This window comes from Eretmochelys imbricata, chromosome 8 (assembly GCF_965152235.1).
Source record: "Eretmochelys imbricata isolate rEreImb1 chromosome 8, rEreImb1.hap1, whole genome shotgun sequence".
Lineage (NCBI taxonomy): Eukaryota > Metazoa > Chordata > Testudines > Cheloniidae > Eretmochelys > Eretmochelys imbricata.
Window position 1 is genome coordinate 96,845,080 of NC_135579.1, and position 16,541 is coordinate 96,861,620.

Genomic DNA, 16,541 nt, shown 5'->3' on the forward strand with positions numbered 1-16,541 from the left:
GCAGTCTACCCAAAGCTCTGGGCTGGCACTGTTGCTTTTCAATCTGTACACAAATGACCTCTTGCTTACCCAGTCCCACAGTTCATGTGCACAGATGACGTTTGCTTAGGCGTCCAAGCACAGTCATGCCTAGAACTTGAAGACACCTAAATGCTGACTTGACTAAGATGGCTGAATACTGTATTTGGTGGTACTTACAATCAGTAAATGTGACCAAGACTGTTCCGAATGTGTTCCATTTTTACAATGGCAGAGCAGCCCAAGAACTGACTGTCCTTCTCAATGGACATTGCTTGAAATACAAATCCCACCCAGTCTGACTCAGAGGAATCCTAGATCAGATCTCTCACATATCTTAACCACTTGAGGAAAACTGTAGCTAAGGTGAGGTCATGTGACAACCTCCTAAGTAAATTGGCCAGCACTTCATGGGGAGCAAACGCTCAAACTCTCTGATCATCCAGTTTAGCCCTCTGATACTCCACAGCAGAATATGTTGCTCCAGTCTGGCTACATTCGTCTCAGGTCAAGTTGGTTGACCCACAACTACTCTCAACCATGTGCATCGTGACTGGGACAGTTTGACCCACACCAGTACCAGGGCTCCCTGTTAAGCAACATCGTTTGTTCACATATATGTCATGTGGAGGCTACAACTACAATGTTTGAGAAGATCAGGGCAGACCTGAGCCTACCACTATACACAGTGTCTTCGACCACCCAAAAAGCATACTTGTCAGAGAGGCCCCTGTTGTCTGCCCACGTGCCCTGCCCAGATTTCTCTGCATCGTTGATGTGGCATGAAGAATGGTCTGCAGCTGACATCAGAAACCAGTCTCTTATAACTGACCCAACCATGTGTGTACCCAGCTTTGATTTGCCATGCTGCTCAGGGGTCTTTCTGGACTGATTTTGAACGGCCATACTGGGATCCTTGGACAGCGTATCGGCAGCAATTTACCAACTTCCAGCCAATTCCAGGACCTTGTGAAGAGGGTGGCTGACAGCCTCCAGATATTTCTTGAGAAGGTTAAAGTCTCACAACACAAACTCCTGGACATTCTGCAGTGGGCTATACCCACTGGGATTGTGCTACCCATTAATGAAGCACTCCTGTATCCAGCAAAGATTGTTTGGCAAACTTCTGCCACCATCCTGCCAACTTGTAAATGGGTAGATAAGAAATATAATGTACCCCTCAGGGACTCAGAATTTTTGTTTTCCCACTCCCCCACCTAATTCCCTAATGGTGGATGCTGTAAAAAAGTGGGGTAAACAGCATTACTCCTGGTCTATTCCTTATGATAAGGACCAGAAGATGTTAGATCTTTTTGGCTGAAAGGCATACTCATCTGTGACCTTCCAATTTTGGATCTCAAACTATCAGGCAATCAAGACCAAGTATGACTTCACAAATTACAAGAAGTTTGCAACCTTTATTGAACATCCTCCACAGGAGCATAGAGAGTACTTCCAGGCCATCATTAAGGAGGGTCAGTTATTAGCCAGACCCTTTCTCCAAATGTCCTTGGGTGCTGCAGACGCTGCCGCTAGGTCCATCTCTACAGCGGTTGTCATGTGCAGGGTGTCATGGCTACAGCTGTCGGGGCTCCTGAGAGAGGTTCAGAATACTGTTGAGGACCTCCCATTTGATGGTCAGAAGCTCTTCTCAGGGACTACAGATGAATCCTTGCACATGCTGAAGGACTCCAGGGCCAGACTGACGTTTCCTCTACTACAAACAAGAGGAGATTTAACAGTTCTCAAACTACCAAGAAATCACACCCAGCCCAGTTCTCTGGATTTCACAGAACCACTGAGCTGACTAGAAAGAGACAAAAACTCAAGAGGAAAGGAGCTTCTCATCCTCCTTCAGTCATAATTGAAACAACAATCCAACCCAGTCATAATTGAAACAACAATTTTGACAGGTTGGTTGAGGGCTCAACTCCTCTCTCACCTCTAAGTTCGCAAGCTGCAACCTTTTGCCCAGCTTCCTTCTTTTGGAGATCACCTTTCCCATTTCCAACAGGCCTAGCAGTGTATTACAACAGACAAGTGGACTATAATATTGGTTTACACCATCCACTTTACATCCCTCCCACTCCCCTTCCCATCCTTCAGGGATCCCTCTCACAGTATACTGAGTCGAGGTAGACTCTCTCCTTCAATTAGGAGCGATAGAACCAGTCCCATCCTCTCACAGGGGAAAAGGGTTTTACTCAAAGTATTTTCTCATGCCAAAGAAAGATGGATGGTGAAGACTGATCTTAGGTACTAGCAGTAGTAGCTTTCTATCTTTGGAAAGAAGCAATTTTAGTCTTCTGATAACTCAATGACTGACTACTTGAGGGCCAGTCTTATGAAGCAGTACTAACTTCCACTCAGACAGCCCTCTTTCTCTTCCGGGAATTAGGTCTCCAGCTAAACTTAAAAAAATCCACATTAGCCCTTGAACAAAGAATACGATTTATAGGGGCACATTTGGATTTGTTAGCAGCCAGGGCCTTCCTTCCCACAGACAGATTCATAACTTTGGCAGACCTGGTTGGGACAATTCAAGGAAGCCCCCATATCATAGTAAGGAACTGTTTGCAGCAGCTCTTGGTGATATGGCAGCTTGCACTGTCGTGACCAAGTATGTAAGACTATGACTCCTCTGCTTTCTAGGCTGATTCAGAAGGATCTATTCCTCAACCAGACACAGCTTGGACATACAGGTCACGGTTTCCCTCCAGGCGAAGAACTTCCTAGACTGGTGGAAAAATGAATTCAGTGTCTGCGCAGGCATTCCTTTCATCTGCTCAGCTCCAACACTATCTGTGACAATGGACACATTGGTTTTAGGGTGGGGAGAAAACCCTCACAACTCCGGGCAGATAGTCACCTGAGGAAGCCTGTCTCCATATCAGCCTGTTGGAACTCAGGGCAGTCAGGAACGCCTGCCTTCAGTTCCTACCACTGATCGGGACAAATCAATCAAGATCATGAAGGACAATGTGGCTTGCATGTTTTATATCAACAAACAGGGAGGACCAAGATTCCCTTCCCTGTGTGCCCAAGTTATGGAACTGGTTACAGCCCATTAGATTCAGATCTCAGCCATTTACCTTCCTGGAGTCCAGAATGTCCCAACTGATATGCTCAGCAGGCGTTTCTCCCAGGACTAAATATGGGAGTTGGACTCTCAAATTCTTCACAGGATATTCCAAAAGTGGGCACTTCCAGAGGTGTATCTAGTCGTCACATTCAGCAACAAGATGTACTCCATATTCTTCTCAAGAGGACGCTTAGAACACTTAGATCACCACTCTCTGAGAGATGCCTTTCTCCTTCCCTGGACGAAGGGCCTGTGTCAAGGTTCCTCCCCCACTCTGAATGCTAGCCCTGGTGTTGCTTAGAGCTACTGCTTCCGGCCATCGGGTGATAAAATCCATGAAAGTCAGTATGTACTGCTTTCCTCTGGGTGTCTTTTTTGGAAAAGGACCCAGAATATCCACAGCTAGTCGCTGAAATGGAACCTCAATGATGGGGAGTGGCTGGAGAGGGGCTTTGACCTGGTCTTGGGGTTTCCCCACTCTTTGGCATACCTCACAAGACCGGACATAGGTAGAAACATCCTTGCCCATTCCCTCCCAGTGGAATGACCCCCCCCCCGCAATGGTCTTTGGTCCTGTTCACCCCAGCATGGCCACTAGGGTGATCATGGGCTAAGCTCAAGAGCTTGGCCCGGTATTTAGTTGGAACTGCCAACTGTCTCTGAGGATGCCAGTCTTCCTGGTGTCCACCAGAAAGAGTTTCCTTGTATAGAAGTCCTCTTTCTACAACAAACCTGGATCGATTAGAAGAGCTGAGAGGCGGTGGGTTGCTCCGTGCCACCGTCCAAGCTCTCTGGAGGCTTTCATCTGCTTCCTGTTTGGTCTGGAACTGTTCTCTTGATGCTGGAGACATCAGTTCCTCATTGGATTGTGGACCTATGCTTGGTCCCTCTGGAAGCGATGTAGGGGATGGGGCTGTTTCCGTTGACTGTGAACCGCTCTCCGCTGGTGCACTATGTTGGGATTCAGGCTCCGGCTGAGCCTCTTGTGTAGGGTTATGGGCTGCTGCCGGTTCAGGTTCGGTGGGGCCCTCTGGTGCTGAGGTTGCAAGTACTGGATTCAGTGCTGGCAATGGGTCTGGTGTTGGTTGTTCGGCTGGTTCCGGTTCTGGGACTGGTTCCGTCTGGGTCTCTGGGACTGGATCCACTACTGCTGTTGCAGACATTGGCCTGGGGTCCGGGTCCATCACCTCTGACCGGGTCCTGATAGAAGTTTCCGGAACAGAGTTAGGCCTTACGGCTTGTTTAGCCTGGCTATGGGTGACTATTCCCACCCTCTTGGCCTGCTTCACATGATTGGCCAAGTCTTCCCTCAACAGCATGGGGATGGGATAATCATCATAGACTGCAAAAGTCCACGTTCCTGACCAGCCCTGGTACTGTACAGGGAACTTGGCTGTAGGCAAATTGAAAGAGTTGGACTTGAAGGGTTGAATCGTCACTTGGATCTCTGGGTTGATTAAATTGGGGTCCACTAAGGAAGCATGGATAGCTGACACTTGTGCTCCGGTATCCCTCCATGCAGTGACCTTCTTCCCGCCCACACTCACAGTTTCCCTCTGCTCCAAGGATATCTGGGAGGTATCTGGGCCTGCGGACCTCTGGTGTGATTCCGGTGCAATGAACTATAATCTGTTGGGGTTCTTGGGGCAGTTGGCCTTTACGTGCCCCAGCTCGTTACATTTAAAACATCGTCCAGCTGACGGATCACTGGGGCGAGGTGGGTTGCTGGAGAACGGGGTGGTGGGACGATAAGGTGTCTGGAGGGTTCTTTGGGAGGTAGGTGGGGCCTTCGGCGGCCCCCGGTAATAGGGTGTGGTCTGGGGTTGTCCCTTCTGGTCTCCGCTCCAACTGCGACCAGTTTTCTTCTTCTCTGCCGCCTCCACCCATCTGGCTCCAATCTCTCCTGCCTCGATTACAGTTTTGGGCTTCCCATCTAGGATGTATCTTTCTATTTCCTCCGGAACCCCCTCTAAGAATTGTTCCATTTGCATTAGGAAGAGCAAATTTACTGGAGATTCAACACTTGCTCCTGATATCCAGGCATCCCAATGTTTCACAATGTGGTAGGCATGTCGGGTAAATGACAAATCTGGTTTCCACCTTAGGGCTCTAAACCTCCGACGAGATTGCTCAGGTGTTATCCCCATTCTGACTCTCCTTGGATTTAAACAGTTCATACTTGTTCATGTGTTCTTTAGGCATTTCAGCTGCCACCTCAGCTAAGGGTCCACTGAGCTGCGGCCTCAGCTCTACCATGTATTGGTCAGTAGAGATGTTGTACCCAAGGCAGGCCCTTTCGAAGTTTTCTAAGAAGGCCTCAGTATCATCCCCTGCCTTGTAGGTGGGGAACTTTCTGGGATGGGAAGTGGTACCTGGAGAAGGATTGCTAGGGTTTGTTGGTATATTCTGCTGAGCCTTTATCTTCTCCATCTCCTCCACATGTTTCCTCTCTTTTTCGTTCTCCTCCAGTTCTTTGGCCCTTGCCTCCATAGCTCTCCTGTGAGCAGCCGCTTGGTGTTGTTCTGCCTCTTTCGCTGCCTCCCTTTCTTTTTCCTTCTCCTCCTTCTTCAGCCGCACGTTTTTCCTCAGCCTGAAATCTGGCTAATTCCAGCTTTTGTCGAGCCGTGGATTTTGTCATTCTAACCTCTCTGTTTTTAACTAACTTTACACCCGAGGTTTAGAAATAAACAAACAAAACTTGGCTGTAAAATTTTGCTGTGCTGGAATAGATACCTATTCTCTGATAGTGATTGTCAGCCTACAGAAAAAGACAATTCCCTTGTCTCTGCTCTGGGCCCAAATCAAAGCAAAAAACCTCCAACTACTTGGAAACCTGCTTACCAACAGCCTAAAGGGAAAAAAAAAAATTCCTTTTCAAACTTGTGCTCCTTGTAAAAAATCAAAATCCTAAAAAAAAAAAAACAAAAACCCTGCCACTTTTGTCTCCAGGCAAATGGGTAGAACATCCCCCCCTCGTTTACTTTTAGGGGAAAAAAAAACTCTGGGTTGGAAGACTGTGAATTTCCCTGCAGGAGTTAAGTACCCTGCCTCCAGGCAAAGAAAACCTGCAATTCACAAAGATAATCCCCTTTTGTCTCTGCTTGGCCACAAAGCAGAAAAAAAACAAGCTGCTTTCAGTTTCAGCTGCTTTCTGGACTTCCTTTCCAAAGGAAAAAAAAAATTCCTTTTTAAAATCTGTATTCTAGTTCAAAAAATCTCAACTGGATCTCAAAATGATTTCAGGTTAATCCCACCACTCTGCCACCATGTCAAGGTTCCTCCCCCACTCTGAACGCTAGGGTACAGATGTGGGGACCTGCATGAAAACCACCTAAGCTTATCTTTACCAGCTTAGGTCAAAAACTTCCCCAAGGTACAAAATATTCCACCCTTTGTCCTTGGATTGGCCGCTACCACCACCAAACAAATACTGGTTACTGGGGAAGAGCTGTTTGGAAACAGCTTTCCCCCCAAAATACTTCCCAAAACCTTGCACCCCACTTCCTGGACAAGGTTTGGTAAAAAGCCTCACCAATTTGCATAGGTGACCACAGACCCAAACCCTTGGACCTGAGAACAATGAAAAAGTATTCCGTTTTCTTACAAGAAGACTTTTAATAGAAATAGGAGTAAATAGAAGTAAAGAAATCCCCTCTGTAAAATCAGGATGGTAGATATCTTACAAGGTAATTAGATTCAAAACATAGAGAATCCCTCTAGGCAAAACCTTAAGTTACAAAAAAGGTACACAGACAGAAATAGTTCTTCTATTCAGCACAATTCTTTTCTCAGCCATTTAAAGAAATCATAATCTAACACATACCTGGCTAGATTACTTACTAAAAGTTCTAAGACTCCATTCCTGGTCTATCCCCAGCAAAAGCAGCATATAGACAGACAGAGACCCTTTGTTTCTCTCCCTCCTCCCAGCTTTTGAAAGTATCTTGTCTCCTCATTGGTCATTTTGGTCAGGTGCCAGCGAGGTTACCTTTAGCTTCTTAACCCTTTACAGGTGAGAGGAGTTTTCCTCTGGCCAGGAGGGATTTTAAAGGGGTTTACCCTTCCCTTTATATTTATGACAGCCTGTTCTGCGCATTCCCTCCAGCACCACTAATTCTAAGAGTGATGAACAAGATGAGACAGGACAAGGCCACCGTTATTCTTTATAGTACTGACCTGGCCGAGGCAAGTATGTTGTCCTTACCTGCTTCATGTGTGTGTCCAAAAAGCGTTCAACTTTCTGGCCTCTCCCAGGATGTAAGTCATGTGCGTCACCCCAATCAAGGGTCCCCCACAGGACCTATTTTAAGACTTTGAGGTGGATTAGTGACCCTGTGAGTCTCCCCTCTTTGTTCTCCAGGGGCACCTTGGGACTTACCTTGAGTCAGCTGAAAAGGATCCTCCTCGTCCTTGGAGCTTCTCTCTGCTCTGTCCAGAGACTCCCAGTCCATTTTTCCCACATTAGAGTCGTGGCTGCTCTGGTGGGTAGGGCATCCCACCTGCCCGTCCAACTCATAGTCCCAGGACCTAACAGAGTTACGAATGAAAGGCTGAGTGCAGGCTGAGCACAGCGCACAATCTGCTGAACCCAGGAAGGTAGGCTCAGAGGAGCACCATTTGGAGTTGGGTGTTTTTTAGTCTACTTGGCCATACCTAAAAAGTGCAGAGGAGCCAGCAGGGAGGCATTGAAGCAGAGGTGGTTTCCACCACCTGATTAAAAACTGGTTTGGGTGGGGAAAGGGGCTAGCGAGGGAGAACTGCTCCAAAAACTAGTAAAAAAAAAAAAAAAAACAAAAACCATTAGGCAGATGAGAAGGCAGCAGCACGGAAACTGCTATCTACACGAGGCAGAGAATCTGGCCGCCAGCAGGAGTGGAATGGGCATGGCCAGAGTGGAGGCACCAAAACGCCGCTCTGCCTGTATGAGCTGCAAGAGTGAGCAGAGCAGCCCAGACATCAAGAATTGAGGGAGACACTGGGCTGCAGAAAATGTCATCTCCAACCAAGAACCTTTCATTCTGAAGGATCCCATAGCATTTTCTGAACCGTGGGTATACATCAGTGTGCTCGCTGCTGTGGTGCAGCCCCATTGAGGGTGAAAGCACCCTGCTACTGCCCAACAGTCTGGGACAGGAAGTTAAAAAAACACTGTTTCCAATTGCAACTGTGGGGGGAAATACTGATAGTCAGAATGTAATCACCCAAGTTGGAATTAGGGCAGGACACAGCAGTTAACTCTTGTCTTACAAAAATGCTATGGGCTCTTCAATAGAGGTGATAAATGAGGTCAGAAATATATTTTTCCATCCTCTAGAAGTACATCCCAGTGCCTTGCATTTAGTATTGGCTCAGAGGGCCACCTCCTGACTCACCAGGACTACTGTTGTATCACCTGAGTCTTCCTTTGAAAGTCTGTTGTCCAAAGTATTAACCCAACCTGATCCTGCATAGTTTATTGTAGCAGAGGCTGCTATGGCTGCAAGCAATACAAGACTTCAGAGCTTTCTGCCTCTTGACATTAATTTGTTTCCAGTTCTCTGCGCCAGAGTTGTACTCTGGCAGCACTTGGCTTCTTTTCTCATTACCTTGGGCCAGGTTGATCAACAATATAGGATGTTAGTGGATGAGTGGTCTTATATTTTCAGATGATCAAGGGAAAATGTCATGACCCATTATTTTGTAGTTACATCTATTTTAAAAATATAATAAATTATTCTTGTGGTCAATATTAAATGGTCCTGTTTCAAGAAAACTGGCACATATAGGGCCGGATTCCATTCTTATCCTGGTGCAAATCCAGCGTAATTCTGTGTAGAGTCACTTCACTGAAGTTACTCCAGAATGACACAGGCATAACAGAGCAGAAGCTGCCTCACTGTGTGTTGTTAGGAGTGACACTGGCTTACTTATGGAGTGTGCAGGTGAAGTTTGGTTTTTCTATTAGTATTTTTAAAGATATTTTTAAGTTGTCACTGATATTAATGTGCCCCAGCCGGCTTGGATAATGGTTCAGTGTCTAACCCTCTTCCCCAGCTCTCATAACTGTGAATCCCTTTGCTAAGCTATTTGTAGATGAAAAAAAAATTATTAGTAAGGCTACGATTTGGTCATGGGTATTTTTAGTAAAAGTGATGGACAGGTCATGGGCAATAAACAAAAAATCACGGAAGCCGTGACCTGTCCCTGACTTTTTTACTAAAAACATCCCTGACAAAATGCGGAGGGAGGAGGGTCCAGGACCCTCCTGCCCCGCAGCAGCTGGGAGCTGCAGGGACCCCATTACCCAGTTGCTGGGAGGGGTCCCCCTGCGGGGCTGGGAGCTGTGGGGCAGTCCCCCATCACCCACAATGGCAGGGGAACTGTGGGGGGGCCCTGCCAGCAGCAGAGGCTGGGGAACTGTGGCGGGTCCCGGCCCTTGGCTGCTGAGCAGCTCCAGGCTGCCTCTGCCATCGCCACTGGGAGCTGGGGGGCTGCTTACGGTAGCTGAGCAACTGCAGGGGTGCCTCTACCAGCAATGGCAGCTGGGAAGCTGCAGGGGACCCCCCTGTCCATGCCGCTTAGCAGCTCCAGGGTCCCTCTGCCGCCAGCGGCTGGGAGTTATGGGGGTGGGGGTACCGGCTGCTCGCAGTGGCTGAGCAGCTGCTGGGGGTGTCCCTGCCAGTGGTGGCGGCTGGGGAGCTGGTGGGGGGCACCCGCGGCTCCTGAGCAGCTCCAGGGTCCCTCTGCCAGTGGGAGGCGGGGGGGAGCTGCTCGTGGTGGCAGAGCCGCTGGGCAGCTCAGGGGTCGCCGCCAGTTGTGGGCGTCCCACCACCTGTGGAGGCTGCTCAGCTGCCGGGACCCCCAATGTCACGGAGGTCGCTGGAAGTCATGGATTCCGTGGCTTCTGCCACCTCTGTTACATAATCTTAGCCTTAATTATTATTAATTACATAGGTCCTAATTCAGCAACACACTTCAGTGCGTTTATCTTTAAACACGTGCTTAACTCCATCCCTATTCATCAGTTCACTTAACCATTCACTTAACTTTTAGCATGTGCTTAAGTCCTGTTGAAGTCACATGCTTAAAATTAAATGCTCTGCTGAATCAGGGACATCCTGTCAAACATGAAGTGTGCACAGAGCTTTAAAAGAAATAAACGTGACAGCTCCCTGCCACAAAGTGCTTACAATCCAAATAGCTATGACAAAACAAAGGGGTGACCATAAGCAAAAGGCAGGGGGGAAAGCATGAAAGAATAAAGGTTACAACAGTGAGGGAGTCTGAGATAATCATGCTGTGTTTGTACCCTAATTCAGTAAGTTGCCGAGTTCATCTTTGTAACTCATTTCTTCCTCCTTGTAAGGCTGCAGCTTTTCAACTTGCTTATCTGTACCGGTTCTTATTGTGTTGTTAATTGATCCTTGTCTTTGCAGTGCCTACATAGACAAAGCCAGCGACACAGCCGAGCAGGTGATTTTGATAGACAGTCAACTGAACTCCCCCGAAGGTCTGGCGATGGACTGGATTCACAAGAACATCTACTGGACAGATTCAGGAAACAAGACCATCTCTGTGGCCACTGCTGATGGAAGCAAGAGGACAACACTTTTTAGCACTGACCTAAGCGAGCCCAGAGCCATTGCAGTTGATCCGACACGGGGGTAGGTGTGGAGTTCTGTGTCATGGCATGTTCCAGTCTTGTTTTCACTCCTCTCATGAGCTCTCAAACTCTGGTCCCAATCCTACCAATACATACAAACGTACTTAACTTTAAGCACGTGAGTAGTTCCATCTAACGCAGTGGGACTGCTGACGTGCTGAAAGTTAAAGCACACATGTAAATCTTTGCAACACTGAGTCCTCCGGTCACAATTAAAAGCAGCTTTGAAATTACATCTCAGAAATTCTTTTGCACTGTTCATGTGTCAGATATGGATGAGCTGGTCCATTTTAAAGTAGGGTACATGATTTGTGATAAAACTGAGGTAGTCTGATGCACACCTGAAAGAGCACATGTTTGTAGTGCTGGATACAGAGAAGGCCAAAGATCCAGCAGAAATTCCAAGAGCTATTTCACATGTGCTAAAGAATATTTTTAAGCCCTGGTGTAATACAGTCCTGTGGTACGTGCTCTTCAGGTTAGATCATACAGTAGGAACCCATCAGCTCCATTGCGCAGATGTTAAAATGGATTAGAATAGCAAAGGCCTAAACCACTGAGTACAAAAGGGTACCACACCTCCTGATTTAAGAAACCTACTCAAATTATGCACACAGATTTCTTGGGGTAGGGTCACCCCTGCATTTAGTGTGAGTTATTGACTTTTCCTTTCTATGGCTCTTTCAGATACATGTACTGGTCTGATTGGGGAGACAAAGCTAAACTTGAAAAATCTGGCCTGAATGGTATGGATCGGCAAGTGCTGGTAACAGACAACATTGAGTGGCCGAATGGCATCACACTAGGTAAGTCGCAGAATCAGTAATAGATCAGTGCAAGTGATAAAGCTCCTGATGTTTGTGGCCTCATTAAATTTATGTTTATTGTTATACAGGAATGGGGAAAAAACAACATAATCCTTGAAAATCCAGGCTTCTTTGATATGACAAGCATTTGTCACACAAACAAGTGGCCAGCAAGTTCCCTCTAATACAGAGGGTCATGGTGTAATGTGATCTATGTCTCCACTGAGGCAGGTTATCAGGGTGTTGACCCTCCATGAACATCCTTCATACCCTCCTGTACTTGAACTGTTGACCCATGTCTTACCTTGCTCCTTTTAGGGCGCAGTCCTGGCAACACTCACTGACTAGCTCAAAGCTTAGGACGGTAAGTAGTTTCATCACAGTAGCAAGCACTGTGCTAGTCAGTGAATGCTGACAGGATCCCAAGCTCGTCAGGAGAGGGATGTGACTGACTCCATGTTTATAAAAGTGCCATATAAATGTGCTGTGATGCTTAAGGGCTTATTTGTGACTATAAGGTACAGCCATTCATTGGAGATGGTGCAGAGCTGTACCATTCCATGGGAAGCCCATGGAGGCAGAATTACGTATGGAGCTTCCTGGCATGAAAGGGGAGCAGCTGCCTGCTGCTATCCCCCTTCATGAGGGCCAGCATACTCCCCCTGCCCACCAGTCCAGCTATGCTGGTTGAGGTGTTGCAGGGGTGGCACCGTGTCCCCTATCTGTGGTATCTTGCACCCTGGTGGCACAAGGAGGGACTGAAATTGTGCTCTGCTTCTGCACAAGGAGGGGAAGCTTCTTTTGAACTTGCAGAGCAAGTGGCAGTCTGGCCCTAAATTAATCAGTAGTACATTGGATCAGCACTAACCCTGGTTAGTACTGCAGTCAGGAATTTTGATGTGAACAAGTGAAGGAGAATAAAAACCACTAGACCCGCTCAGTGCGGAAGGGTTAGGTAACAGGGTGTTTGGAGGGTCAGGCAGCCTATGGTTGGCATGCCTGACCTCTGGCCCTTGTTTCCCTCATCAAGGTGCCTCATTCTTTTAGGCAGAGGGAGTAGGGAGACATGGGCCCTCCCTCTCCACCAGGTCCCAGCTCACAACCCTGTATGAGTCGACCCCTGAGGGCCTTAGGGAGTCTAAATCCACTGTCCTGGGCTACTTCCAACCACCGTCTCTTCAGTGTGGGGCATGACCTTAAAGTCTAATTCGCTGGGGTGGCTTGCCTCCCATAGTTCCCTCTCGTTGGCTTTGGCTGGTACCTTGCCCCGGTCCCAGGCTCCTGTGGGCAGGGCAGCTATAAGTCTGGTGAGGCCAAACCCCACAATGCCTCTGGGCTTCCGTCATTCAGTTACTTCAGTTGTCAGAGGCTCCTTGGTCTTCTCCACAGCCTCCCTTGGCTGGGCAGACAGTGCTTACTCCTTGGTGGCTGCCTCAGCTGGCAGGCTAGTCACCCCTCTCTGGTAGGGAGGCAGCTAGCTCCTGCCTCTTTGCCAGTCAGCCCCAAACTGAGCCAGACTCTCTCCTCTTCTCCCCCTGACATTAGTTACAGATATAATGGGCTGGGGATAGCGGGACCCAGGCAATTTTGTCCACTACATCACAGGTTACTACTACTATTACTAATTCATAACATTTGGCCTTGTTATTAATTCACCAACAAATGAATGCTTAGCATTTCAACCCAGAGCTTGAAATGATTGCTTTTATGAGTGGCAATCACCCCTTTGCATTGAGGTTAGCTGATCTCATCCAAAATCAGCATTTGTCACAGGAAGAAAAGCTCAGTTCATGAAGTTCCACAGTGGCACAAGTCACCTTCTCCCACTTCTTCCCCTCTTGGCGTCTGGGCAAGGTGGAGTCTTTTGTGTTCTCAGTGTCATCCTTGTCCATGAAATGAAATATCCTTTCATCTGAAACACAGGAATGGCTTTGAGATAGTGGGATTCCCCACCACTGGAAATTTTTAAATCAGGATGGGACGTTTTCCTAAGAGATGCTCTAGTTCAAACACAACTATTAGACTTGAAGCAGGAAATAATTCATGGAAGTTCTATGGCCTGTATTATGCAGGAAGTTAGTCCAGATTATCACAATGGTTCCTTCTGCCTTACAATCTATGAATTTATGAAAATGTGAAGTCACTCAGCATTGGAAACCACCATCATTACTAGCATTAACTGCACCTTTGTCAGGAGTCTCAGTAAAAGGCACAGATTAAGTGGTCTGGAGAATGAACTAGCCTCTCAGCCTTCGAAAAGATCCCTCCAGGCCTGGAGTTGCCCGATATGGGTATAACTACATCGCCCAGGGGTTTGAAAAATCCAGCCCCCTGAGCGATGCAGTTATACTGACCAAACCCCCGCTGTTGCTGTGTCGACAGGACAGTGTCTCCTGTTGATCGAGCCACGGCCGCTCGGGTAGGTGGATTAACTGTGCTGACAGGAGAAGCTTGCCTGTCGGCGTAGTAGCATCTTCACTAAAGTGCCACTGTCACGCTGTCTGCGAAGACAAGCCCAAATTTGAGGGACATTGCTGGGGTGGAGTTGGGAAGCCAACAAGACCGCTGGCCTGTTCTACTTGATCAGAGAGGGGACTACGTCACGATCCAGGCTGGCGATCGAGCATCTCTCACAAACACATAAGAGCCTATTATTTATGGGCGCCTGGTTCAGTGCATCTGGGCAGTGAACCAAAGTTTCAACCACCATCATAAATAACAGGGCTCAGCAGCCCAGGGAGAAGTAGCCACTCGGCCAACAGGGAAAAGATCAGGCAATAGCAAAAAAGGCTATAGTTGCATGTACAGTCATTCTGCCTTGTCACATTTCCTGTCTCAGATTTGCTGAATCAGCGTCTCTATTGGGTGGACTCCAAGCTGCACTTACTTTCCAGCATTGACTTCAGTGGCGGCAACAGGAAAATTCTCATCTCTTCTGCTGACGACCTGAGCCACCCTTTCGGAGTAGCTGTGTTTGAGGTAAGCGTGAAGAAGGGTGCAGACCTGGCTGGGGAGTGCAGGAAGCCACAGGATCTCTTTCTACACACCTCTTGCGTGACAGCTGTGCCCTGAGCACAGCACAGGAAGCTCATGGGATGTGTCAGCTGCTGCAAAAAGCCATTAATCTGATGTGAGTTCAGCAAGGAGTATTCCTTCACTGAGAGACGCAATCAGTCAAATGCTGCTATGTAATGCATTACTTTTGTGGTGGGGAAGAGCACCCTGCCTAAACTGATACCGCCTGCATAACTGAAGTGGGCTAATGGCAAAATTTGATCTTAGTCATGTTAACTGCTTGTGTAATGGCCAAATCATTGGCAGGAGAAAACACAGGCAGTTTGCTATGATTGTCAGGACATATAGCTTTTCACTAACTAAAGGCCTGATCCTGCTGAGTGAGCATCTCCTGTGAGATAAGACTTCAGTGGGAGCTTCACAGGAGGCGCTAAAGCATCCTGTTAGGATCAAGCCCCTTGAACACAGGGCGTCCTCTCATCTGGGTGTATGGCAGGGATTTATGTGCGCTAATGGCTTTGAATTTGACACTGCAGTTTGCTCTGAACACTTCTTACAACTCATCTGCACTGTGATTTCCTTCCTTTGCACTTTCCCAGGCTCATGCAGCGTGTGCTCCCTTCCTCAGCCTGGCAGGTTGCTAATTGTTTGCGCAGACATTATATGCTACTGCTTGACAGTCTGCAACAAGGATCAGTGTACCCAGATAGAAATTTGTACAAGCCCTTTGGGAGCTGGCTGTGATGTTAGTGGGGAGCCTCTCTGCCTGGGAAGAATTGAGGACCCAGTGCACTTGTCTGATGGCAGGATTTTCCCCAGGAAAGTGTCATTTACTTATCCAATTTAAACATAAACCCAGACATTTCATTCTCTTTCAAGCTGAGTTGGCCGTGCTCTGGTGCGCAGCCCTGACAGCCGAAGGATTCACACTCTACTTGCCACAAAATTAAGGGCTTGATCCTGTAGGCACGTACTGCCCTGGTGTGCTTATTGCCATGCATAACCTTGCTGATTTCAGTGGGACTGTGCATTAAATTAAGCACTACATCAACAGTGTTTGCAGAATCCCTTTTACAGTGTTTGTTAACCAAGAATGTGCTGTATACCCCCTTCCTTTATCTGAATCTTTTCTCAAGATAAAAGACAATCTCCTCTGAACTAGCTCCTGAGAACCGACCCTTCCCCCTCCAGCTATGTATTTCATCTTATTAAAAGACGCTGCAAGTGTTATCTTTTCATCTGTCGGCCAGGTCACCTTCCTACAACTAAATCCGTCTCAGTAGCCTTCAGTTCCCACTTGCTGTGTCTTACTATGTTGTGCTATTTAGGTATCTCTCAATCTGCAGTAAAGTGCCACTTGCTTCTAAAGATATCATTGCAGGAGATAGAAGTGGGTCTTTTGGATGCTCCTTCTTTAGTGTTTATCCATTGCTGCAGTGTTAGAATCTTTAAGAATATAAGTGGTTTTGCCCTACAGAGATACTTGCTCAATCGAGGTCACATCTTTGGAATGGGAAGGAAGATCAGCTTTCACCGGCACTTTCACTGTGGTACAGGGATCACTAAGATTTCTAACAAATTCCTTCAAATCCTATTCAAAATCCACGGCCACTGGAGTCACAAAAACTCTTCTTTCACTAAACATAATGGACATGGCCACTCTGTATCCAAGCCTGCTCAGAGTGTTCTCCCCTCCCACCCAGCCCCAAAGCTACTCTAAGGGCAGGTCTTCACTACCCGCTGGATCGATGGGTAGTGATCAATCGATCTATCGGGGATCGATTTATCACATCTCGAGACACGATAAATCGATCCCCGAACGTGCTCCCCGTCAACTCCGGAACTCCAGCTCGCGAAAGGCAGAAGCGGAGTCGACGGGTGAGCGACAGCGGTCAACTCGCTGCCGTCCTCACGGCCAGGTAAGTCGAACTAAGATATGCCTTTCTTAGGTTGACCCCCCCACCCCCACCCCAGTGTA

At 47.6% G+C, this 16,541-nt stretch overlaps 1 protein-coding gene across 1 annotated transcript in view; it reads left to right on the forward strand.

The window, feature by feature from the left end:
• Nucleotides 1-16,541, forward strand: part of LRP8 (LDL receptor related protein 8) — a 296,358-nt gene that overhangs the window by 268,544 nt on the left and 11,273 nt on the right. Inside the window, exons 11-13 of the mRNA XM_077824837.1 lie at nt 10,516-10,743; nt 11,430-11,548; nt 14,388-14,527. Of these exons, the coding sequence (XP_077680963.1) occupies nt 10,516-10,743; nt 11,430-11,548; nt 14,388-14,527 (487 nt within the window). The remainder of the gene's footprint in view (nt 1-10,515; nt 10,744-11,429; nt 11,549-14,387; nt 14,528-16,541) is intronic.